This window comes from Lichenostomus cassidix, chromosome 2 (assembly GCF_008360975.1).
Source record: "Lichenostomus cassidix isolate B80296 chromosome 2, HeHo_3.0, whole genome shotgun sequence".
In the NCBI taxonomy this organism is placed as follows: Eukaryota; Metazoa; Chordata; class Aves; order Passeriformes; family Meliphagidae; genus Lichenostomus; species Lichenostomus cassidix.
In genome coordinates this window covers 28,171,860-28,197,984 of record NC_139482.1, presented here as the reverse complement: position 1 = coordinate 28,197,984, position 26,125 = coordinate 28,171,860, and the positions used below count along the sequence as shown (strand labels likewise).

Sequence of the window (26,125 nt, the reverse complement as noted above, 5' to 3'; positions counted from 1 at the left end):
AAGGCACTTTGCTGTAACCATGTAAACCTACGTAACCCTACAGTTTGTTAACACTGAACTTTAATGAGTCATGATAAGAAGCCAGTCAGTGGATATCCATTTAGCTAGTGATGATCTGAACTCCAGCTGATTGTCCTAGCAGCTGTGTGACTTCATTACCATCAGAAAGGCATACAGCCAAGCCAGCTGGAATCCAAAGAGGCTACTCCATTCACATAGCATGTCAGGTTTTTTGGTTTACGTATCAGAATTACAAATGACCAAAAAAACCAACTGAACAAAAAAAAAAAAAACCCTACAAAAAATATTCTTTATGAATATACAGTTTAAGTCAAAGTTTGAAAGCATTATTATACCAAATGGAGGCTATTTAGTCATACAGATGCTGGGGCTTTTTCATGCCATTTTGTAGTTGTTAACATCACTTTAATGAAAACTAGAGGAATATTTGCACTTTTGGCTATAAACATGGCCCTTTTCTGTAATTCTTCATTTCTTAGATAAGAAAACAACATTTTGTTGTCTTTTGTATTAATATTTTGAGAACACATCATTAGCTTCTCTTATTGTTAGCAGAGAAAAAGGTCTGCTGCTCTTGGACAATACAGGTTTGTGAAAAACACCCCAAAACTGTTGTAATTAACAGTATTTAGCTGCTAGAGACAGTGTCACTGAGGAATGGTTTTACTGCTGGCTGTGGATATTTTTAAAGCATAGACTGGTACCAAAGCCTTAAAACTGGCTTGTGCATGCAGCACACAACAATCTGCTAAAAAAAAGAGAAAAAAAGCCCAAAAAGTGAGGGAAGCAAATTGTAATTTACAAGAAGGGAATGAAGGAAGACTTTTGAAACTACAGAATGAGTTTTAGATAGGTGCAGACTCACTTGAGTACTGTGTGCGGTTTTGGGCCCCATGATTTGGGAAGAATATTTGGGTACTTACATGCATCCAGAGAAAGGCAGCAAAGCTGGTGCAAGGGCTGGAAGGCATGTCCTGTGAAGATCAGCAAAGGACGCTGCTTTTGTCTAGGTTTGTAAAAAAGAGACTGAGGGGTGACCCCATTCCTCTCTATTGCTTTTTCATGAGGGGGAAGTGGAGAGAGAGGTGGTGATCTCTTCTTCTCCCTGGTATCCCATGATAGGATGCATGGAAATGGTAATAAGCTGAGTCACAGAAGTGTTAAACTGAACATGAGGAAACATGTATTTAAGGAAAGAGCAGTCAAACCCTGGAACAGGCGTACTAGAGAGATAGGTAGTTGAATCCCTATGCTTGTCAGTGTTTAAGAGGACTTTGGCCCATAATAATGTGCTTTAACTTTTAGTCAGCCCTGAAGGGTTCAGGCAGTTGGACTAGGAGGCCATTGCAGGTGCCTTCCAACTGTTCAGTTCTATTCTATTTTAAATGGTCCCAGGAACTATTTGTGTCTAAAGCAAACTTCTATTAATGAATCTATTATATTCAAGCAAACGAAGAGGAAATAATTATGTGCTTAAAACTTGGGGAAATATCCCTGCAGAACCAGAATGGGTAAAGACTCATCTTATTAGTCAAGAAATGTTATTCCTACTTCATATGAAAACTCTTTTTTGTGTACTGTGAAAGTAATCCATGTAAAATGCACTAGAAGGACTTTCTGAATTAATTACTTCGTTGTTAATCACCGTATCAGTCTTCTCTGCTTCTTGCATGCTTCCATCAGAACATTTCTGTAAGCTAAAATACATTGGTATAGAAAACAGGGGATGGGATCTAGGTAATCATGAGTTAGAAGGACAGGGTGGGTGGTCAATTTATGTTTGCAGTTTCTTCCAATATAAAAACTGACAGGCGCCAAATGAAGCTCCCAGATTCCAGTTTCAAGGCAAACAAAAGAAAGTATGTCTCTATACAGCATGTAATTAAACTGCAGAACTCCAAAAATGCTTGCATTTCATTGGATCAAGAGACCTTGAAGTTCATGGAAGGGGCATTTGGTAAGAACTATTCAACAGAGACCTGTGGCTCTCAAGAGAATATTTCAGTTTAGGAGGATCCTCTAGGTGAATCTCCTACTTGTAGCAAGTCTGATCACATCACTTTCCTTAAGGACTTCTCTAACTGAAACTTGAACACCTCCAAGAATGGAGATTCCACAACCTGTCTGGGCAGTGTTTGACTTGTGTCTTTTTGCCTTCCATCCTAACCTGTGTACCTCTGACAAGAGTCCATCTGTCTTTTCTGCATCAGATAGCTGTAGACAGCAATAAGGTTTCCTGTGACCAGGTTTCTGTGGGGCTGAACAAGTTGCTTCAGACTCTGCACAAGGGGTGTGTGCTTCAGCCCCTGAGCAGCCTGCTGTCCCTCTGTCGAATATTTTATGGTATCACAGAATTGGTCAGGTTGGAAGGGACAATAGTGGGTCATCTGGTCCAACCCAGAGTTTGTGGCACAAGATTGTGTCCAGATGGTTTTGAATATCTCCAGTGAGGAAGACTCCACACCCTCCCCGACCAGTCTGTTCCAGTGCAAGGCCACCCTCACAGTAAAGAAGTTCTTCCTCATATTCAGGTGGAACTTCTTGTGCATCAGTTTCTGCCCATTGCCTCTTGTCCTATTGCTTGGCACCACCAGGAAGAGCCTGGATCCATCATATTGCACCTTCCCTTCAGATAGTTACAGACACAGTCTTTCTGTCCATGTCTTTCCAGTAATGGGAAGCCCAAGATCAAACAGCACTCCAAATGTGGCATCCCCAGTGCTGAACAGAGAGGAAGGGTCACTGCTGTGTGCATGGGTGGTGGATACACTCTTGCTGATGGAGCACAGGATGCTGTTTGCTTTCTTTGCTGTAAGGGCACCCTGTTGACTCATGTTCATCTTATAGTCCACAAGGACTACTTTATCCTTTTCTGCAGATCTACTTGACACTCAGCACCAGCTTGTATGGTAGCCTTTTTTCACCCAGATGCAAGTCTTTGTTTTTATTGCAGTTCAGGAAGTTCCTATCAGCCCAGTCTTTTAGCAAAAACAAAAGTTGGGGGACCCTGAGAGAGTATACTGAGTAAGTACCACTTCACACTTGCCTTTCTAAACTTTGCATTAAGAATCAACTTCTAACCCCAACAGAAAACAGGACACTGGACTAGGTAAAGTTATTGTATAAGCTCTGCTAATCTCTCTTAAAGAACAGGTGTAAGTACCTCCTTGCAGGTCTCTGGCTGCTGAGCAGGTGAAGGAACTTTCCTGAATGCTCCAGTGAAAAGAATGTTGTGATATGGCCAGATATAGGTCAATCACAAAACATGTGATTTTGAGTCAAGATTTGAAGTAACTGGTTATATAGATGTTTGGGTATAGATTTGGGGTTTAGGTTCCACTCTTCATCTAAAACTCTGGAAGCTAGGTATTGTGGATCCTTTCCGTCATGTAAGTACCTCAAAGAAAACAATATTTCGGAGATCTTTAAAGCAGAAAGCTTAATGAGGCCTGCATAGACATTTAAAGACTGGTGTCAGTTTGTCAGCAGCTTCACTTTCAGCTCTGAACCGTATTCTTGGAGAGTCTGTGCTTTTTAGATAAAATTAGCATTTGCTTTGGAGTTGGAGAAACTTCAGTATTTTCAAATTTGTTTCCCTGGGATAGAGAGATATAGCAATATAGATATATATCTATATAGATGTTTGTTCAGATTTTTTTGTTTACAGGAGTAGTTGTGGAATAGGAGAAAATTTTCTAGTGCCTGGAAAAAATGTCTTCTCCCAACATACAGAAACAACCCAACTAACTAAACCCCCAAACAATCAAAAATCCCCCACCCAATCCCCCTAGAATATAAAAGAATATAAATAGTTCAGCTGTGGAGTTCAACCTAAACCATGTTTATAAGAAACTTGATTCCTAAAAAGTTTTTATTAATGAGAGACATTTAAACATATGATCCAGTCCATTTGTTGTCAAAACTGTAATTTGGGTGTTAGCTGTGAATATATTTAAATAATTAAATTATTGCTTTGTCAATAGCAGTGTTTGTAAATTAATGGAAATTTGTTTTCTTGAACAAAAATTTGAAAACCAGACTTTTGGTCAAATTCAAGAAGAAAAGCATTTTTCAAGATAATATTGGTACCACAAAAATACCCCTGCATTAACTCATATCTATTTTGTACTGGTACATTGATCATGACAGGAATGAAAGTATCTGTATCATTAAGAAGTTAGATTTGATTTATATGGCCACATCTTCAAAATGAGGGAAAAGGCACAGCCAGGCAACTCTGAAATCGTACTTTTGCACCAAACTAAATGATTGCATAGTTGTTCAGAAGTTGGTGAAGTAGATATGCTTAAAGACACCTCATGTTTCATCCATTCCAATTGTAGTTAAAAAGAAGTAAAAACTCTAAATAAACGTTATTACTTTTGTGTTCTAAAATTTTGTTGCCTGTATATTATGCCTCCTAAGATGATTGACATTAGACATTGCAAAAAAAGTCTTATAGTAGACTGTTTTTCTTAAAGGTGAAATTAGAAAAATGCTGTTTCAAAAGAAAAAAAAAGGAAGGCATTAAGTTAAATATTAATTTGAATGTCTACAATAATGGATACATACGCTATTTAAGGAAGTCATTATTCCAATGTGTAGTCAACAAGAGTATCGATTAGAATTAATTCACTACAAAAAGTCTCCAATCATTTTTAACATAAGTTTTTCCTCTTTAACAGTACCCTGAAGCTTGTCTTTTTCGTGGTCAATTTAGCAACAAATTTGCAATTAATCATTTGTTGATTGCAATGAATGGTCTGTCGATAATATGCAGCTTACATTGCTAAAAGGCTTATACAGAGCTTTATTGTTTTCCTTTTGTCTTGGGAACACTTTGTCTAGCTGTGTTTCCTAGAATGGATTTTGAATAGATATTTTGAAGTAACTCATGCCAGTTTTAAAGAGACACCATGGAATGCTCTGAGAGTATTAATCAAGATATGCCCTAACTTTCCTTTGGCATTACAATATTTGGACATCTGTTCTGACTCCTTACATGTGATGTAGGACACATTGGCATAAATGAAGGGTTTCATTATCTTAAATGTCATAACATTTGTTTGAAATATTTTGTGTAGATTTTTAATGCTGAAATTGTAGTCTTGGTTTTTTATAGATTTCCTTGTCCTTTCAAAAGACTATAAAAATGGAAGCCTTTTAAAATTCTATCCCTAATTCTGAAAGCATAATTTACACTTTGTGCAATAACACTGAAATTGATGTAGATTTAATAATTTTGAACAGTGTAAGTATTTTTATTAAAATAAATCTAAGGGAAAAAAATGCTTTTAATTTCAGAAACAGAATGGTTGTCACAGATAATGTATACATGAAGGCCATTATGAAATGCCTCTTTGAGGAGTGTTGACATAGATTAATTTATTTGGAAAATAATTGCAGTTTGACTGGCGACTTCCATTTTATCAGAAAGAAACTGAGATTAGCCCAGTTGCTTAGAGCACGGTGCTAATAAATGCCAAGGTTTTTTGTTTGATTCTCATATGGGTCATTTACTTAAGGGCTAGACTGGATGATCCTTGTGGGTCCCTTCTAATTCAGAATATTCTGTGATTGTAGTTCTGAAATGTCTGTTACATCTGTTGTCCTTAAAGCAGTGTCTCAACAGTATATTTTTTCTGGCTAGGAAATGGCTTTGAGTACAATGTACGTAATCAGAATTAAAGAAAGAATAATTTTGGTTCCAGGCTCTTCCAAATGTTTGGAAACATTTTGTTTGCAGTGATCTTTAAATTGCATGTGTTTTTATAGGTTTTGATTATTTGTTAGTAAAAAAAAAAAAAAAAAAAGCCCCGTAGTAAAAGAAGGATTTAACTGATTTACATTGCCCTTATTAATGCTAGTATTATACAAAATAGTTGCAACCATTAAGATAATCTCACTCTGAGATAATATCTGATGTCATATGGATGTGATATTTATGCTTGAGAAAAAGTTAATATTAACAACATTTGTCTTGGCTAACACCATAAGGATTACTTATTACAAACATCAGCAAGACAAGTGTCTGCTTACTGTGCAGCAAATTTGGGAATTCTAGCTTGTCATTTAGTATTGATTACATTATTTAAGTAGTTGAGCAAAGCAGCACTTTACAAACAGGTGCTCTTTGATTTGCAAATTATAAAAATCTAGGAGTAGCTTTCAGCCTACCGTATTGTTGTTTTTTCAAGGTAAAAAGTTGAAAGGTGATTTGACTATGCTCTCATTTAGACCAAAGATTTTTTTTTTTCTAGATCTTCTTTCTCATGAAGCAAATTGATTTATTGTCAAAAAACAATGGGTTTCTCCCTTTGTAAAATATATTTATAGCATAACTGTCTGGTCTAGAGTTCAGGCAAACTGCCCCATTCATGTTGTTTGCAGTGAAAATTTGTGGATCTAACTTTGACCCTATGCTTTAGTTGTCTCCTGAACTCACTCTGTTCTTCCTGCCTCTGCACTGCAGCTGTCTGCACCCTTAGTTTGATCATTTGGGGAGTAACTTTGTACAGTAGATCATTAATTTGGGGAATTGTACCCTAGTATTTAGTGTAAACAACTTAGCCTTCTAGAAAACCTGATATGTGTTGGAAATCCTAAAGAAATGGGTCTTATGCAAAGAGTTTTTATGCAGATATAGAATCCTCCCAAACAATTTGAGGCCGAGAATAGGACACTGGTATAATATATTCAAAGCTACCATGAAAGCCCTAAGTTGCTAAACAACTGTGACGCACTGAGTCTGTCCAGATGGTTAGGCAAAAAGTGTAATGCAAGTGCACTCTTGAGAGGGGAAATTTTTTTTGCTTGAAAATTTGAGGAATTTCTCAGTTCCACTACACTGTTCTAGACTTTTTCACTAGTCTTCCACAAATTCGGATCCTTGGGTGGTAAAAGGGCAGCAAAAGCATTTCTATGACCCCCTGTGAAGGATTAATTCAGCAGTTTGGACATTTTTATTTCTTAGGTCCAAAATTCTGTACATGTTAAATCATAAAAAAGGGCTTTAGTGCAGTTTCCCATGTTTCTGACCACATCAAGAACCATATTTTTTATTGCTGTGAGATTGCTTAATGCTGAAACATTTTTACATAAACCAAGAGTAAAATACTGAATTGGTAGTTTCTAAAGTTGCTGGGTGTTTTTCCCTTTTCAGTGGAAACCATGTTTAATCCCATGTTTATTTTATTTAAAAAAAAAAGTTTACAGTTCTTAATTATTAGTCTATAGTACAAGAAAGAACAGGATTTGTGTTGTCTGTAAGTATCAATATACTGATAATAACCTGTGACTTATTCCCTTTATAGCACGTAATAGAACCTCTCTGTAGAGTAAATAAATATATTTAAACTCAAAGCCTTTTAATGTCCAAAGTCTACCAAAATAGCTACTGCATAACCTTTGTATGTTGTGCTCTGGGTAGATCATCACTGTAAAATGTTTTGCATATCTAAATTATTTATTCAAAGCAACTATAGAAAAAGCTTGATTTGTTTTGGGAGGAAAATATGTGTGAATTAATTTTGTAAAATTTGAATTCATCTTCCACAAACACATGTTGATATTTGGACATATTTTAGCACTTTTCCATATATCCAAATATAAGCCATAGCATGTTTCGTGTTGTTTTTTAATGCAGGTTCCTATTATTCATAGAGAATATAATTTTCATTCCCTACCTAAATGCTCAGTAAGATGGCATCTAGTTCCATTTTTTTAGTCTATTTCATGTTTCAGATAGCTGTTACTACAAAGCCTGGGCTTTATTTAACTTGAGAGCAACTGATATCAAATGCTGTTTATGTGAACTAACCATATTAAATTTTTGGGTTAGCAGGGATATTTCAGTGAATCTAAACCCCTTGTTTTTATGGAAATATTGGTCATTGGCATATATTATGTGACTGTGTTTTGCACGCCAGAATGGAATCTGACCACCTATGCCATGCATGAAAACAAGTATGCATTCACCTTTTAAGCTACAGATTTGATTAAAAGTAGCAGTAAAACCAGTGTGTGATCAAGATGATCTGCTAGAGTGTAATCTCATCCATCTAATACTGTTATGAATTTCATTTCAGTTTACTTTCCTTTTATTTCTGCAGTACCTTTTCAGATACTTGGAGAAACCATTCTGGTGGGAGCAAACTTGGCATGACTAGCTCATGTGAATCTAGCTCATTCTCAGAGGCTTCTTAGTTGCTCAGTTATTTTACCAAACTTGCTGTAAAATAGATTTGTCTCAGTTTGATATATAACTGCCATTTTCCCTGTGACCTCATCCCGCTTTTAGGCAATCTGGCTCCCTTGTATTAGCTGTAAGCACTCTGGAGAACCAGGCCATATGTAGGTATGTCCATGAGACTCTTCTGCTACTTCTGCAATTCATGGAAGCCCCCATAGGCTGTACAGATATTTAGTATGTTTAAACACCTGAGAAGAGTCAGATCTCTCTCACTCTTCCTCCACCAAGGCAGCATTACCCAAATCCCATAAGCATGCTCCCCAGTTGCTATCGTTGCCTTCCCACAGCTCATACTTTGCCAGACCCTTGGTGTCTGAACTGGATCTCAAGTGCTTGTACTGGTAGAAAGGGGTGTCCTGTGTTGGTAGAGGGGAAAGGAGGGAGTAACCTTGAAAGAACCTCCACAAAAGTGGGAGTTAGAAACCTTACACACCTTAGCAAGAAAATAAAGGAGGAGGATTCCAAAAATATTTTGATTGATGCAACACAAGAACAAACGCAGATACTGAACAAAAAGTTAAGAAAGTTGTTTCTGGGCCTATGAGGCAGAACAAGCAGGCTATGTGAAAGATGTAAGGGAGAGGATCTAAAAAAGTTTGTCATAAATCAGTGGAGAGAGAGAGAGAGTGAACATCTGTAGATAAATAATCCAATGTCTAGCCGTAATTTATGAGTATGTTAGGGGTTTTTTTATAAATTAGTATTTGTTTGTCCAATAGGAAAGATAATAAATAATATTGTAATGCAAAAATTTAAATTTCAAATAGAAAACATAATGAATGAGGAAAACAGTGACCTTTTTCAATTAAGAGAAAAATATTCTTTCAGAGTGTAAATCAATGAGAGATGTTTTAGTGGTTTGCATATTTCTTATAAAAATAAATATCTGCTATGGAAACAAATGAATAGCATAAATATGTATTAAAATTCTAAGACTCTGTTGCCAAGGCTTTGAGTAACAAGTTATGGGAAGTTGCTAGGGAGAAGTCAGGTGAACATTTATTATTTGATCCCTATCAAGCAAATGAGTGTATAAAATGGGTGGTGATACAAGAATTGGCTTGAACCCCATCAAGGATTTCAGAGGACTGCTCAAACTGTGGCATTTCAGGCATAGCTTCATAAACTTATGAAGCTAGGTGTGCACAGTTTCTTGTTTGATTAATAACAAAAGATTTTGAAATAGCAATTCAGAACAGAAACATTTGGAAATGCCTTTTGGGTGAGTCTTTCCAAAGAAATTTATTCTCACTCTTGAGCATACTGGGAGGATAAGGAAATCACCCTGACAGTTTAGGCACATAAGCTAAGGGCCTACATTCAGCCCCTGAGAATACTATTCTAATGCAAACTTAATCAGTGTTTAGAGGGATTTATGTTTGTTTGGGGGCTTTGGGGAGGTTTTTGGGGGTGTTTTGAGTTTTTTTTATTATGAGAGTGTTTGAAAAATCAAACATAAGTTTGGTATAATTTTTCAAGACACTACACAAGCAGTTATTCCTTGTCCTAAATTTGCCTTTTTCTCTAAGTTTTAATGTGATGACACTAATTAGTATTTCACAAAAAAAAAAAAAAAAAAGCTTAGCAATCGAGCAAATTACTCACTTTTCTCTCCTAAGAACAGCAAAAGTGATGGGCATGAAAGTCTAGGCATTTGTTTCAAGTTAGACAGGCTTTAAATGTAAACTTGGTTTCTGTGCATTTTACTGAAGACACCTGTGAGCCATTTTTGTGTGTCTCTGAAGAACATCTAAAGCAACAACCAGTTGCATTGTGTTGCTTATACTGACATTCAGCCTAAGCTATGTCCTTGATTGTGTTCTGCTCAAACTCATTTTGCAGGACAATTTGGGACTATTTCAACATAGTTCTCGATCAGCAGTTATCAGAAATGCTACTAAAGGTTTACCACAGAGATCTTTTTAATATACAAGATATTTAATACACTGTCTATATGGCTATGTTGGCTAATTGCCATGTGATCACTTTTCTCCTTCTCTTTTTAGTGACCACATAAACACTTAGCATGGACCTAGAAGAGCTCTTCTCTAGTTACAGTAAATTTAGGGTCACCAAATATAAAGGAGGGAAGATGTAGCACAGTGTATCCTCAGCAGAGATCATCTTACAGGGTACATGTCCTCTGCATTGCATTGAGTGGGGGGACACATGACACATCTGGTCTAATATCCTGTCGTACATTTGATTAATGACTTAAAAACATAGATACATAGGAATGTAGTGTCAGTTTCTAAAATCCAAAATAGCTCCTCAAAGAAAGTCCTTGAGATACTGCTAGAAAGGCTTATCTTATAGGACTGGTCCCTTCTCAGCTGGGACATGTGGTCACCCTGTATAAACTGATCAATAGTAAATACCAGGGAGTCAATTGCTGCATGTGCCCACAAGTTATAGAGTTATACACAGGAAAAACATAGGGGTGGCTGAGTTTTTTTGCACAAAGACATCTTTTCCTGCAAAATGGAGTCCACTTTGTGTCTGTGTAGAATAAAGTGTCAGAAACTCAACAGAATTCTGACTTCAATTAAAAAGGGACACAAAATATGCTTACCTTTGTAGGCCTGTTTCAAATTTTTTGTTACCATTTCCAGATACACCATCCTCTGGTCTTTTGCCTATCATTTATAAATACTGTGGTTACTGATGTTTCATTCTGGGTTTTGGGATATTACATATTTAAATGAATATTTAAAGTATGAACTGTGACTTATCAACATATGTACTGCTGAAATGTATTTAAACGTGACCCTCAGAGGGCTACCTGTCAAGAATATAATAAATTACATTATCTTCACAATTTCTGTTTTCTTTTTGGATAGCCAGGAACACAAGTTTCTGAGATTTTTTTTTTCTCTGATTTTTTTCTTAAGAAAGTGAATTAATCATTATATTTTAGTAAAGCTGTTTTAAGAAGTGCTTGTAATCTCTTGTTGCTCTGACATTTTCAGACTACCATCTTTCTCCTCTATAGAGGTTCGAAATATCAGTAGAAACTAATACAATTATAGTAACTATTGTTTCACCAAAAAATAATGTATTAATTAATTTTTTAATCCCTCTCCATCTCAGGTTAATTAATGTAATTTAGTCAAAAACCAAGGAATCAAATGTGAACTGACATCTTGATTCAAACAAGGCAGAACCTGAAGCTTCCTGACTGCCTTTTTCTAGACTTGGTCGTTCAATGGTTCAGTACAATTTGTTTATCTAAGATTGTTATAATGGGATGAGAAATACTAAAATGAAGGGTGTACCTATGTTTTTTATATTTTATATGTACGTACAGAAAGTAGAATGCATAATTGCGAGGTTGTTTGTTAATCTAGAAAATAACTTTTAATCTTAAGCCACCACAGCAAACTTTCTTCACCTCTTTTCAGTGATATTTTTTTACATCTATACTATACCACATTAATAACTGATGTGAGTTAACTGGTTGTTCAGGTTAGATTTGCATTCTGATCCAAAGATTACAGGTTGGTGAATTATCCCTTAAGCTTCCTAACCTTGTGGATCCATTAAGCCTTAATTAAAGAAGTGTCTTAGGAAAAGAAAAAAATAATCAGACCATTTGTATCCAAAGAAGATGCACACTGGTCATTTGTTTGTTCACCAGCATAAAAATTATTATTTAATGGAAATTTTAATCACAGCAAACTTATAGATAGACATATATTAAATGCATTAATCTTTCTATAAGGTTATTCACAATGTATAAGGTTACTCCTCTGAAAAGACTGCTTCAGATTGCTTTCCGGTAATGCTAATACCCATTAAAAAGATGAATATATATGTGTGTAAGTCAATCATAAGGTATTAAAGAGGTGTAGCAACTTAAGCTTCTTTTCTTCTTGGCAGGTCACTTTGAGAAATGTCCTAGTTCAATTAAAATATTTTTTCCATTTCCTAGGAGTAGATTCAGATATGCTCTGTCTGTTCTCTATCTTATCTTCACTGTCAGGATTTAAAACAAACCTGAATGTGGTATAAGGATAGTCCAGCTGCTTCAGACCCTGAACAGGTTCAAATGGAAGGGTGCATATATGTGTATATGTCTGCACGTGCATCACATATATGTCCTGGCTAAATATTTGTGTGATGTAAAGGTGCATTTTTCAAGAGTCTGTACAATTTTGTAAAATTTAAATTGGATAAACTACATTTTCTGTTCTTCAAGTGCTCATTCCTTCCTCTCTTGTTTCTAAATGCTACAGGAGTGAGGGGAAACCATCTAAACAAGAAAGGCATACGAAAGACCACATAGTGTGGTAGTTTCTTTCAGATTAGATTGGTACTACAAAATTAGTTAAGAAAAATTATCATGGAGGCTATTGTCATGTGACATGTAAATGACTGAAAATATTGTGTATCTTGAAAAAGAAATGAATTATTTTAGAATAGTACCATACAACTCAAGTATTCATATAACAGTCTCAGAAACATGAAATTGCCTAATTGGCTGCTTAGTTCTGCTGTAGATGCTCTGTATTCAGCATTACTTTTTGCCCAACATTGATTCTGATGCAAAATTACTCATGGAAAAAATCTCAATTATTGGATGGTTTGGTGAAATGTATTACAATTATAGGTATAAAATGAACTCTGTGACTGAAATGTGGATGAAGGGAAAGGTGATACTTTCATATTAGAGTGATATCATAAGACATTCCTTCTCCTTTCTTCTTGAAACAGTCTTGACAGCATTGTTTCTCCTCATATTATTGTTATTAATGATAAAACTTTCACAAATTTAGGTATGTTTGTATGTACTTATGGTGTGTTACTTGTAAAACTGGAAAATATTAGATTCAGATATAGTAATGCTGGAAAATTGTACTTCAGGCCAGAATGCAAATCAATTTACTAATAAAAATTAATAAGTAATTCCCAGAGATTATATTTATTATAGACCAGTATCTGACTGTTGAATGATCTTTCTTTAAAAATCCTATTTGCTTTACTAGGTAATATCATGCAGCATGTGAGTTTGCTTTACTGAATCCTGGGTTTTCTCTTTCACATCAGTTTTATAGTAAAATACAAAAATAATTTCTCGTATTTTTTACTGGCCATTCGCAATATCTGCTACCAGGAAAGGTCAGCATATTTTGCGTACTATATTTGATTTGCCATGCATGTGAATATTTCTCTGTTTCTGTATAGTTAATTAGCTGATTTTAATATAGATTTTGACACATAAATGAAACAATTTCTCCACTGGTTCAAAAACAGTTGTATGTCTAAACAGGTTGGGTAAATGCCTCTACTTGAAATAGCTGAATGAAGTTTTACAAAATTAATCCTGTTTCAAATGTAGCCAAAAAGCTCACAATGAAGGAATCTCTGCTCTCCTTATCCAGGAAACTTCTAATGTTTTACCTCAGGATTGAGGGATAGCATCTGGTAATTCCAGCAGCTCTTAGGAGACAGCACTTACATTCCTACTCACTGTCAAGTTCCTATTACTTTCAAATCTTCCTATTGCTTTCAGTTTATTTATACCAGTCTATGTGTTACTGTCTTAACAAGTAAAAGAATACAGCCATTTCAAAAACAGAAGAATCAGTGTAGTTTCCTGGGTGGATTTTCTGTGTCTTTTAGGTTTTGTTTTTTTCTCTCTTGTCTTTTTTTCCCCTAAAGCAGAGGATTGGTCTGCACAACCAGCATGGGCTGGTTTCAGATTTTCTTGCAGTGTGGAGTTATGGTTGGGTCCCTGTGTTAGGGAAGCTAAGGACTTGAGTTTGGATTTGATTAATGGTTCAAGGAACGGTTGGACAGTATAAGCTGGAGGAAGCTTTAGCAGCTCCTCTGCTTTTGAGCTTATCTGTGTGTAGTTGCTCTTCTGGTTTACAGTTTCCATCAATAAAAGTATCTCTTCAGCAATTTTTTTAGTGAAATTGGCCTGATGTGTCCTGTTTTGTGTTGTGTCTGTCAAAATTAGCTGTGTGTATTACTTTTTTTACCTCTCTGCTCATTCAGTTAGTTGATTCATTTTGGAGTCAAAAAATGTTCATGGAGGGGAAAATTTTGATCAAATCAACCTTGCATGGAAACAACTGCCTGTTTGCCATCTGCAGTGGGCATTGATCCCTAGCTTGTTTGTGCCTTGCATTTGTTATGCATGAGTAAGCACATTAGCCTTTTCATTTCATTCATTAGACAGTTAGTCCTTGATTAGTGTTTCCTAGTTTCTGTCAAAAAGGCTACTGCTCCTTTATTCAGTTTGTCTTGGGTCTGTCTTATGCTTTCGTGTGTAGAAAATGAACAGTTAACTACAACAATATCCTTTCATTTCTTTTTCATATAAAACTGGCTAATAAATATACTTTTCTAATGCCACCACATCTAATGCAGGATAAAGTATGAATGATGGGTCTTTCTAAAGTTAACAGAGTTATTATTTTAGTTCAGCTGGCAGGCTTTGTTTAGAAGTATGGTGTCTCAGGGTTTACTGTCAGCTTTATTTCATCCGTCTCCAAGAACTGTGGGATCACCTGGATACTTGTGGATATTTGCCTTATAAAATTGCACACAAAAATAAATTTAAATTAACGATGAGTGCAGTTTGAGAATACAGCACTGAAAGTTTCAGATGACAGTTTGCATGACAAGACAGAACAATAAGGCATTATTTGACTAACACCAGTCCATTCACTAGGGAATTTTGCTGTAATTTCCTTGCAGAACAGTGAAATGTTGAATGACAATTCCATTCTTAAATTTAATATGAAAATACATTAATAATTACGTGATGTACATAAAGCAACAAACAATGTACATGTTTAGAAACCACATAACAAGATCATGAAAAAAATTTAGTACCTTCTTGGAGTCCATATATTTAATGTTGCTACTAACTGATTTTATTTGATTAGTGATCAAAAGTTTTGCCAAAAAATTCTATACTCTGTTACATCCTTATGTAGATAGTGTGCAAGAAATTTGATGAATTCTTTATTGCTTTTTATACGTAATAATAAAAGTTTATTCATATGTTATCAATCTATCTGAACAATTTTATCTTTGACTTTAATGGTATTAAAGTTCATACATTTGTCTCTCAAAGCACCTGTGAGTTAGTAAACCAAATCTCGAAGGCTGGATCAGTCAGTTCCCTGGTGCATGCCCTGCTTAGGATTTTAGTAAATAAAACCCCTTATTTTTAAACACACAATTTTGCAGCCATGGTTTATATTAGTGGGTACCTTTATATCTGCATTAAATGCTTGCTTATTTGTGATTTAGATTAACGTTGATTGGTTTAAATAAAAATTATTTTGGAAAAAAGCTTTGGTCATGTTTAGAATAATTAATAAATTATTTAGTATTTTATTTGGTACTTTTTCCCTCCAATTTCTAATTTCCATTGTTTGAAAACCCCTTAAAATGTTCCTAGATATAGGCTTATACTGGATATAATATTTCTCTCAAATTCTTAGGTTTTATAGTTCCACTATCTTTTAAATTGGTAAATAATAGGTGGGGAGGTTCATATATATCTGATCTATATGATAGTTGGTTATAGTGACAGTTTTATTTGTAGTTTTCCTCAAATGCTATTTGCATGGAAACTGGAATTAATTTAAATTTCTTACTAACTGAACTAAATCTTCTTATATTTATATTCATATATATCCAGAATTTTAAAACGTAATTACAAAGGCGTGATCCAATGGCTTTCTCTGTGTTTACTATCCCCTGCAAGACTCAAGAGTTGGTTGATTTCATACTCTCACAACTCATTTAATACATACTTTAAAAAATAAACTATTAATTCCCAGTTTGTGGAGTTTTAATGATTAGTATGAGAAATAAATATTTCATGATCTGGGCTGAGGAAAAAATTCTCTTCATACCTGCTAAGGAGATACAAAAAATGCTTTGAAAACTGATTCTAAAGTTCCAAAGATTCTATTTTCAACAACTTCCACCAGAACAATGGCTGTTGATTCTCTTCTAAATGTTATACACTTATAAATATTTCATACAGCTATTCCATTTCACATATATGTTATTTAATTATGTTGTTAGCATAAGGTACTTAATTTTAAAATGTTGATAAAATATATTTAATTTAATGAACAAATTGCTTTTCTATATTAAAAAATATTTCCCCACAATTTCACATCCTGACGTACAGCAAATGGGAAATCTTCTAGCAATTATTCCTATTTTCTACCAAATTTTAGAGAAAGACATTGAATGCCATATGCAAATACCACTTGTATGCATATAAAGTAACTTTGCTGAATCTGTCACTCACTTTTACTACGGAAATGGATTTCAAATAGTTTATTTAGTATTTCTACAAGACAGCATTGTGTCAATGGTCTTGCCGTAAACTTCACCATATCTGGGATGTTATTTGCTGTATAAAATTCGAAGACACTTTCAGTATACAAAACCAACATCTGATTTGTAAAAAGAAGCAATGATGACTGCAAAAAGAATAATAAATTATTAAGCTCAGATATATCCCTTTCTGGGAACAGTGTACCTGTAAGCTTTCTAAGTGATCAGAGTATTGCTCTTGAAAATTACAGTTGACAAAACACCTTGCAAACTATATGCATTGTTTACAGGTTTGGTCTTCTGTTTTGCAATTTTCCTGTCACAATAGATTTATGGTGCTTTTTTTTTGTCCTGTTAGGATGCTTCAATTGCCCACAGATTCCATATCATGAGGGAAAAACATCCAGAGAAGTTCAACAGCAGGTAAGAATATAAAAGTATATGCATAAAAAAATATTTTTCCGTGTTATTAAGATATGTTCTGTGAGGGGTTAAGTTTTGCACATCCTTTACTATTGATTCTTATAAAAGAGAGGAAATTGGTTTATTTTATATTGAGCATATGCTTCCAGACTGCTTGTTGTGTAACTTTTCCATATCTGGTATTTCTACTGAAATGAATAGCATTACAAATAAACTGTTCTAAGAGGTGAAATGTTTGCCTGGTAAGACTAGCATGGACGAGATGATGCATTGTGTTTGTGAGGATCCCTGAACTGACACTGCCATTAGGCACTGAAGAACACTCCTTGGACAGCTGCAGATGGTGATCCTTATGTTCCATTCCCACACTCATACTGCTGCATTGACAGGGGGCTCTTCCATATATACTCTAAGTAAGGGCAAGTGAATGCCATTTTGCTCATAAATGCTTTTATCATTAAACAACTTTGTTTCTACATTAAAAAGTCAGGAATGAGACTTAGCATGTGTTTCTTGTGTTGCTTTTTCAATTTTCTGTGCTATTGCAGAGCTTTTCTGGAGATAAAAAAGTGTATTACATTTACTGTAAATTCAATATCTGGTTTGTTGAGTAGATAACATTCATAATGCAATGTTTATGTTTGTTTCTTTTCATTGAGGTAATTTAGCAAGTAAGTTGTGATGGCTTAAATCAACATTTCAGAAACTTTAATTAACATTTAAAGAGACATGGGGAGAGAAAAGTATGATACAGCCTAATTTGGAATAAACAGAGAATGTCTAGAAATAATTATTAATACAAAAATTTTTTCACTGTGAGCCTAACCATAGACTGTTCATTTTTCCTGAGGGTGACTTGGAAAGTCTTCTGTAGATGCAAATCTTCATAGACATTAGGATGATGAAATATGCTGTTTGTGTTATCATCTAACAGCTGTACAGAATGACGTTTACATACATTTGAATATTATCTTGCTTACTGTTTTTACATTAAAAGTATATATTTTATAGCTAATGGTCAGAATGGGGGCTTTTTTCCTTCAAATACTCAGTCTGCTTAGTATCTATAAATGACATACTGTGAACCCAAGTGTATATATCTTTCTAAGTCCCATAGTACGTATTTGTTTTCTATGAGCTCCTTTTCCTTGGTCTGCTACTTCTCATCCTGACTTATCCTATGATCAGATCTGAACTCAAGCCTGATCTGTGCATTCCAATGTACTATACCCTACCAGCAGGACTAGAGATATTGGACTTTTAGCAGACGACAATACTCTAGGCCCTGAAGATGAAGCTAGTTTATCAGTGGTCTCTCTGCATATTTTCAGCACTTGGCAATTATAATTTATAAAAAGCTCGGCTAATAACATGAGTTTCAGATCAGATTTCATGTCACAATAAATCATATGTCATTAATAACATCTGCTAGCAGACTCACCTTGAAATTCATCTATATTTTAAGGAACCTGATATTTCTAGCATTATCTTAAGGAAATTAATTACAAAAATATATAGTCCTAGTCCCTACGTACTTTGGTACTGTGATATTGAAAGAACTTGAAAAAGCAATGCTTCTCTAGGTATTTAAAGATCATTCAGAAAGGTTATGCCTTTCTAAAAAACAGTATAAAGACTTGAACAAGGTATAATAGAAAATGTACTTTCTTTTGTGTAGTGAGGAAAAAAACTGCAGATTTCTATTTTTGTTCAATAGAATTTTCCAGATGATGTTAGTTTACAGATACTTTTTTTAACTACCAGTTATTTGCGTGGTGAAGTAAGTCCATAGTATGTTGCAGCAGCGTTTCCGTGGAGTGTGCGAAAAGAAACCCCTTTTTTAGTTGTCTGCTAAGACCCAAAACTTTGTTCACCAGAATGTAGAATTTTCTATGCAATCTAAATTATTTAGGCTCAGCAAGTCCAACTCAAGTCTGATTCACAGTGGGCTCCATAGTCAACAGCACCTGCTCCTTTGAAAATCCTACATTACTCATTTGAAAATACTACACTGTCATATGGGCATATCTCTTGCAATTAAAAAAAAAAAATCTTTTTTGCTTTTATGTCAGTTTCCTCTTGCCTAATTTTTCGACATTTTAGTTTTCACAGAGCAGGTCCTTGCACTCTACTCTGAAAAATGAAAGTGCAAAAATTTTCCTCACTGAAGAGAAACTTTAAGTTTATTCTGTGTGCAGAACTCTTTTGAAATCCACAGGTGTTATATTTACTTCAGTGAAGTAAGTTTAAGTTTGGACTTAGAGACTCTTTTACATTAAATCCTGGTAAAGATCCTCAAATTCCTGAGGACATTTCTTGCCCCTCTGATCCCAAGGTTCATGTGTAAATAGAGCATACTAATAGGGAAACCCCTGACACATTCTATGTCTGTGGAAGCAGAATCTCCTTGCACTTGTTTACCTTCTCAAAATGAAGGTAAGAGAATATTGGAAGACTTAGACTTTTTTAATAACTACTAGCTAATGTTGTGGCATTCTTTGGAGCTAGGTGACTAATTCTTGGGAACTGTGACATGTTTTGAAATTCTGCAGTGTTCACAGATTTTGGACAAAACCACTTGGTATTACTCACTAATTAAAAATAAAAAGAAATTTAGGTGCAGATTTCTAAATTGAGTAGAGATAGTTAGACATATAAGTCTTTGGAAAATCTAAGTTTGTGTAAATATTCGTGCGCTAAAAATCCATGTTATCAATTTTTTCCTTTGCAATGAAGCACCTGCTTATTTGAGTTTCTTAAGAAACTGAACTCAAGTTCCTTTGTCAAAAGTGTAATCTGTGTTCAGAAGCTTAATTTGCAGCAAAAAAATTCTTATTACATGCCTTAATATATTGAAAATGTTGTATTGGAAGCTGTGATATGGAATGGCTCCACATTCATTTCCAAATAAGGCTCACTGTAAATGTCTACCAGTGATTTTAAAATATTCACTACTTGTTTGTAAACCCGTATCTGGAACAGAAGAATTCTGGTGATGGTCAAGCAGCAAAGAATGGAAGTGAGAACATAGTAGTAGCATCCCGAGCACTGTCAAAAGAATGAATTTTAATATATCATTTTAATTATATCTTTTGATCATTAGCATACATTATCAGAAACCAGGACTGATATTGCATTAAAATTTAAATGTGTTCATAAACCCCAAAATCTCAGCTGTCACATTACCCACTCTACAGGTCTGAAGTGCTCACAACCCTGTGCTTGAGAAATCAGTTTCCTTCGCAGAATCTCCTGTGTAAGAGTAGGGTCAGATTTTCCGCTGCAAGTGTGGAAGGGCTTGAGTTAGTGCCAGTGGGGATAAGACTTGCAAAAGGCAGTATTTCAAGTAAAAGTGTCATTAAACTAGGACATTCGGTTGAAATAATGATTCAGTTAGGCCAAAATGCCCTACAGGGAGATCCGTGTAAACAACATGGGCTCAATGCTGGGAATAACAGATGTGTGAGTTATGTGACTGGAATATACACGAGGAAACAAAGAATATGTTCGACCAAAAAATAATTCAAGTTGATGTGAGCTTTTCTAAAATCATATTTAGTTCAATTAGGCATACTAATTTGACTCTTTGGCATCCCGTGGCATAAAATATATTTCTTAGTCTCAGTAAACTAAAGTAAGATTTATAAATTGTGTTTACATTCTGAAATACATAGTCTTTGCGGTTTCCAAACATCAATCTATTTGTGTTTTTTATGAAGAAAACCTAAAGCAGAAAAGTTCCTAATATCTTGATTTATGTCGTATTCCTGACCATATACTTTTAAGAATGCCTCTCAACTTGTTTAATTATACTTTTATTTTGTGCTGATATCTGTACATTTATTGTCTAAGAAAGTTTTTAAATAATAGAAAGTACTGATTTACCTTGTGCAAGTACTCTCTAGGAGAATAAGGAAAGGCCACAGTAAGAAAATGTAGGAAAAATGGCAGATAAATGAATCTTTAGCAAGTTGTCCTGTGTGTTCTGACCTGAGTACTGCACTATAAAATGTAGTAATAGCACCATATCTTGACTAACATCAATTAAAAAAAGGAAAAAATCCTGTCGTGTATGCACTGTTACTGTATTCAAAAACTGTATTGTAAGGGATGTCTAGTCCTGCCTGGCAGCAAAGAAACCAGGACACAGTTATTCCACTTCAATATTCAAATTGAAGGCAAGTTCAAGTTTTGTGACTGAAAGTGAAAAAAAATCAGGTTAAGAGCAAAATCAGTTGTGATGGGGTGAATGAAGTGGTCTACTGTCAGAAGTGCTCAAACTGTGCACACACACACAAAACTGTGTTTTAAAGTTGACTTACTTTAGCTTTGAATCAAACAGTCAAAATGTTTCATTTTGAATAGAACAAAACTATTTTGATATTTTCATTATTCTTCCAGTTTTTCAGTTTGGGTGATGGAGTCTCTTGGATTGAATCACAACCCCATTTTTTCAGTGAATATACTAAGCATCAACACACAATTCCTAACTTTAATTGCAGATATTTCAGCCTCTTCTTCAACCTCTCCTGCCTTCATTCATGGTTGTGACTGACGTGAAAATGCTTAAAAAGAAGACACTGGCCCCACAGAGAGACCAGATTGCAGACATCTGTTACCTGTCCCATTGAACCCACAGGTTCCTTTTCAAAAAAGGATAATGATCCAGGGAGCAAAATCTCTGAACTCAGGCAGTGTTGCTGCACCTGTAGTCCTCAGAAGCAAAACAAGGTGAAAATACTTGCAATAGAGCACAAAATATTTTCCCGTGGGCAAGAGATGGTTTGTAGTTAGACGACATACTCCGCCTAGCTCGTGGTTATAATGTTAATAGAGAAAGATATTAAATAAAACAACTAGCATGTTCTTTAGACAGACTTCAGACGTGGTATCTCACCTTTAGAGATAATGCCTGAAGCTCTGAAAGTGTGCTTGACCTGAGACAAAGAAAGATATTCGGATTATAAAGCTGGTTTAGCCTCCCTATGTCTGCTGTCTACAGAGCAAAAGCACAGCAGTTTGCATCTGCAGTGTCTCCACCTCTGTCTGATACAAGATTTCATGTTTTTATCATTTCTGTAGAAAGTGCTAGTGGGCTAAGGCCCTCTGCTTGAGACTTCTTACTCTCTTAAATATTATTCTGTAGCAGCTGTCTGGGTGGCTGGTGTGGCTGAAGAGCCTTAGGTTCAGACTCATGAGGACTAGAGGCAGTGTTCTGTATAAAATGTATGTTAAGCAGGCATCCCTAAGTCCTGGGCATCCCCTGGGATTTCAAAGTACATCTCTGAAAGCAGTGTGCTCTATCAGACCGTAATCAGAACAGTGAATTTATGTTTGTATTTTCAGGGTCTGCAGCTGTCAAATTCACTTCTGCAGGACTGAACTGGGATCAGGCTTTGTAGTGTTAGAGTGGTAAGGGCTGCTTGTTCATTGGGCACTTCCATTGGAGAGGATTGTTGTGTAGTATCTGCCATTCTGAACTTTTAAAAACACATAACTAGCACATATACTCTTACTATTGACAAGATATTGGAATGTTCTTGTTTTATTTTCTTCAAAGAAAGTTATATAAGATGTGTAGTAATACCCAGTCTTTTAAAGAAATAATTTCTTTTGATATTGTCAAGTAAAGTGCATTGTGGTTAATGTTAAAGGGTTAAAATTGTTGCATATCTAGGAGACAGGACTGTATATGGTGCAGAATCATACAGAGGGATTGGCCCAGCATGCATCATGGAAGTAACAAACTGTTGATTCACAGAAGGTCTGTCCATATGCTGCAGGCCAAGGTCAATAAAATCTCCTTTTCTTCAGCTGGTGTCCGGCTGGTTAAGACATTTATTGCAGATGATGTTTCATTACTCAGAGCAGGTCACTGAACCTTTTCTATGTATTGAAGTGCCTAGTGGATGTTTTACACATTCCTTAATTAATTAAAACTACTGCTTCTTATTTCAATATGTTAAAGGCAAATGCAACTCTATAGGAATTAAATTTTGGTCTCTTCCACAGAATAGTCACACCATTTGAAATAACAGCGAATAACACAATCATAAATAAAAGTTTCTAACATCTTTTATTTGTAGTAAATTCAGATGTGAAAGCGGTCTATAATAGAAATGAAAAACGCTTGAACAAAACTGTTAAACTACAGCTTGCTATTTCTCCCTTGTTGCTGAAGTATGGTCAAGTATTTCCATAAAATCAGTAAGGTTATTTTCCTTGTTTTTCATGAGCACACTTTGTAATAAAATTGGGTTTTATCAAATACTGCTTTTTTTTCTGAGAGGGATTGTAATCAGAACTAATGAACACTAACGTGGATTTGCAGCTTCAAGCTTCATTTTGGATGAATTAATTTTCAAATCTCAGAAGTAAATGGCGAATGTTTGCATAAGTTGGATGTGGCTATCTTTCATGTTTACAACAGATGCAGGGTTTTATAAAAAGTTGACTAGCAGCCCTTTCTAATATGTGTCACAAACTCAACAAAACCTTTCACAATCCAGTCAAGGTTCGAAGTGGCCTCACTGTACTTACATATAATATAATTGACAATATCCAATACATTAAAAGCAATGAAATGAATTGTTAAGGGATAAATTTTACACTTCCTATTTAATAAACATAAACACATTACTCTTTAGTACAAAGAAATTAAAATTTAATCACAACGTGAAAACCTTTACTCTGAACTGTGGGTGCTTTATGGGGCATTTTTTTTTAATCCTTTAATTCCAGTAATTAAGCCCCTACTACAGTATTCATAGATAATGAGGAGAGCCCAAATACTCCTTTAATACAGCACAGACTGACACGGTATACAGTATGTGCTTTTACTTGCCTTGTTCTTTAATTTGCAAGAAATTGGGTCCTAGATATGCTTCAGATCCTGAATCTTGTGACTAATATACTCCAGGTTCCAACTCTGCAGTCTGAAAATGCAAATTGGTTCACATCATATTAGACAAACTTAGGTAATTGAAAAGAACATTTAGGATAATTTAGTCAGTCCTCCTAACCCTTAGTACTACTGTTCAAAATTCATTTTTTAATAGATTACGTGAAAAGTAATGCTTTCAACCAATGTGTCAGTTCCTAATTAAGTAACCAAAGTTCTTATCTTTGTTAATTATATAAGTAAAGCAATTTTAAGTACTTAATGTATCAAATAAAGAACCTGTGTCACATCTCCATAATTTCAGATAACATTTTCCATTTGCCTCTTTATCCCATTTGAATGTAGTTTGCCTGGCTAATGTCTATGTGTTTTCATGTAAGTAATCTGACTTGTTTCTGGTGTGATTCCAATTTCCTTATTTTCATTGCAATGGGTTGCATAGGTCTTTCTAAGAAATGTGCACAGCTAGAAGTATTTCCAAAGTTACAGTATGCAGTAAAGTATAATTCATGTATCTTAGAAAATAAGATCAATCTGGTAGATCTCTCTCAAAGTTCTTATTCTTTTCCAATTTATGTCTTCATTTTATTAACATAGGATATATTTTTCCAAAGAAAATATTTTGAAAAGATATATTTTTAATATCATAGAGCAATTATGTAATGCATTTCTGTGAAAAGTGAATGATAGATATAGCTGTACAATAGTACCTTTTTATAACTCCATTGTTGCTAACATTGCCTTCAGAATAATTTTGGGGTTTGGTTTTACTTGTAAAATAATACAGACTACTGCTTCTTTTTATTTAACCTGACAAGGACATAAGTATAGAATCAAAATTGAGGTGTATTTGTCCTAGTATTGAAGGTGTCTTTAGCATTGATAAAACTAAATTTTATATTCTGTTCTTTCATATTTCTGTTTTCTTTAATATATTTTTTAATTTTGTGTTATGTAATGATAGCTAAAAATATTTTTTTCGGCATCTTGGTGTGTGTGTGTGTGTGTGTTTGTAAAACAAATCTTTAAATACATTTTTAGAAAAAAAGCATCAAACCAAAAAACATCACCAGAGAAATATATTGGCTTTCTTGGTGACTTAAAGGGAATGGCTGTTGCTTATTCTGATATGTGACTCTACTACTATTGAAGCCAAGTTTATTTAACAGATAAAAGTGGCTTAAAGTTGCATTGTCCATCTTTCCCTCATGACACTTTATAGTCTGCCTAACAGAAGTTCTGATGTGTTTTGGGAATACCATTTTGATCATTTATGCCTTTGAGACTAAGTCACATACTTTCTTACATTCTTGCCATTCCTAAGAAGGGATATTTTAGGATTAATTTTAGGATATTTCTGCGTGTTGTCATGGCACTAAGGGAATTCCTCTCTGGCTTCTCTTACAATTCTATTGCTGAACGATTGACAACTGTTGATCTACATCTGCTTCTGAGGTAGAAGATTAATAGATGGTCATTTGCTGTCTCACCAGTGTGCAGGGCACTAGGATCCTGCTCTCCACTTTTCCCTTTGTCATACAGATGGGACATCCATGTGATTATGGGAATAATCCCATTAAAATTATGGGAATTTAAAAAATTTTGCAAGATTGCTCAAAGAAAAATAGTTCATGTTCAATTAACCGTCTATTTGCCCTTCAGGAAATACACATTGTATGTGTATTATCTATCTCCAGTGCTCACCAATGTTCACCCCTGGTTTGGGTTAAAGGGTTCATATCAACAAGGCTTGTCCCAGATTGTTGGCTAAGGGATCAGTATACCCCTGGCTCCTTCCAGCTCAAAATGTGCAGGAGTACTTTATGGGCAAACTGCCAAGACAGGATACAAAATGGGCAAAGAAACGTGAGGAATGGTGTCATTTTGGTATTGTTTCTCAAAATTTTAAAGAGCAGGAGTTACAGAATTCTGAATTCATTACTGATCAGGGATTGTGAGAATGAGCTTGATGTTTCTGCTATGTTTGCTTGCCATGGCATAAAGGAGAAAATCATTGGACAGAAAAACCGTTGTGTGGTAGTTACTTGGAATTTATTAAGCTTGGAAAGTTTTCAATTCTATCCAGTTTCAATCCCTGTAAGTCAGCTTAGTTATGGCAAAAATTAATACTGTTCCTTTGGTTAATAAATTAATATTAATTTTAAAAAATATTGAACTTGGGTTAATATTTTTTTTCCTGATGAGCTAAAATTCAG

General features: G+C 34.9%; 1 protein-coding gene across 8 annotated transcripts in view; it reads left to right on the top strand.

The window, feature by feature from the left end:
* The window catches only part of DGKB (diacylglycerol kinase beta), a 455,069-nt gene that overhangs the window by 302,801 nt on the left and 126,143 nt on the right, over positions 1-26,125 (top strand). For all 8 annotated transcript variants that reach the window (XM_085050831.1, XM_085050830.1, XM_085050829.1 and 5 more), the window contains one exon: positions 16,944-17,008. In XM_085050831.1, coding sequence (XP_084906957.1) covers positions 16,944-17,008 — 65 coding nt within the window. The remainder of the gene's footprint in view (positions 1-16,943; positions 17,009-26,125) is intronic.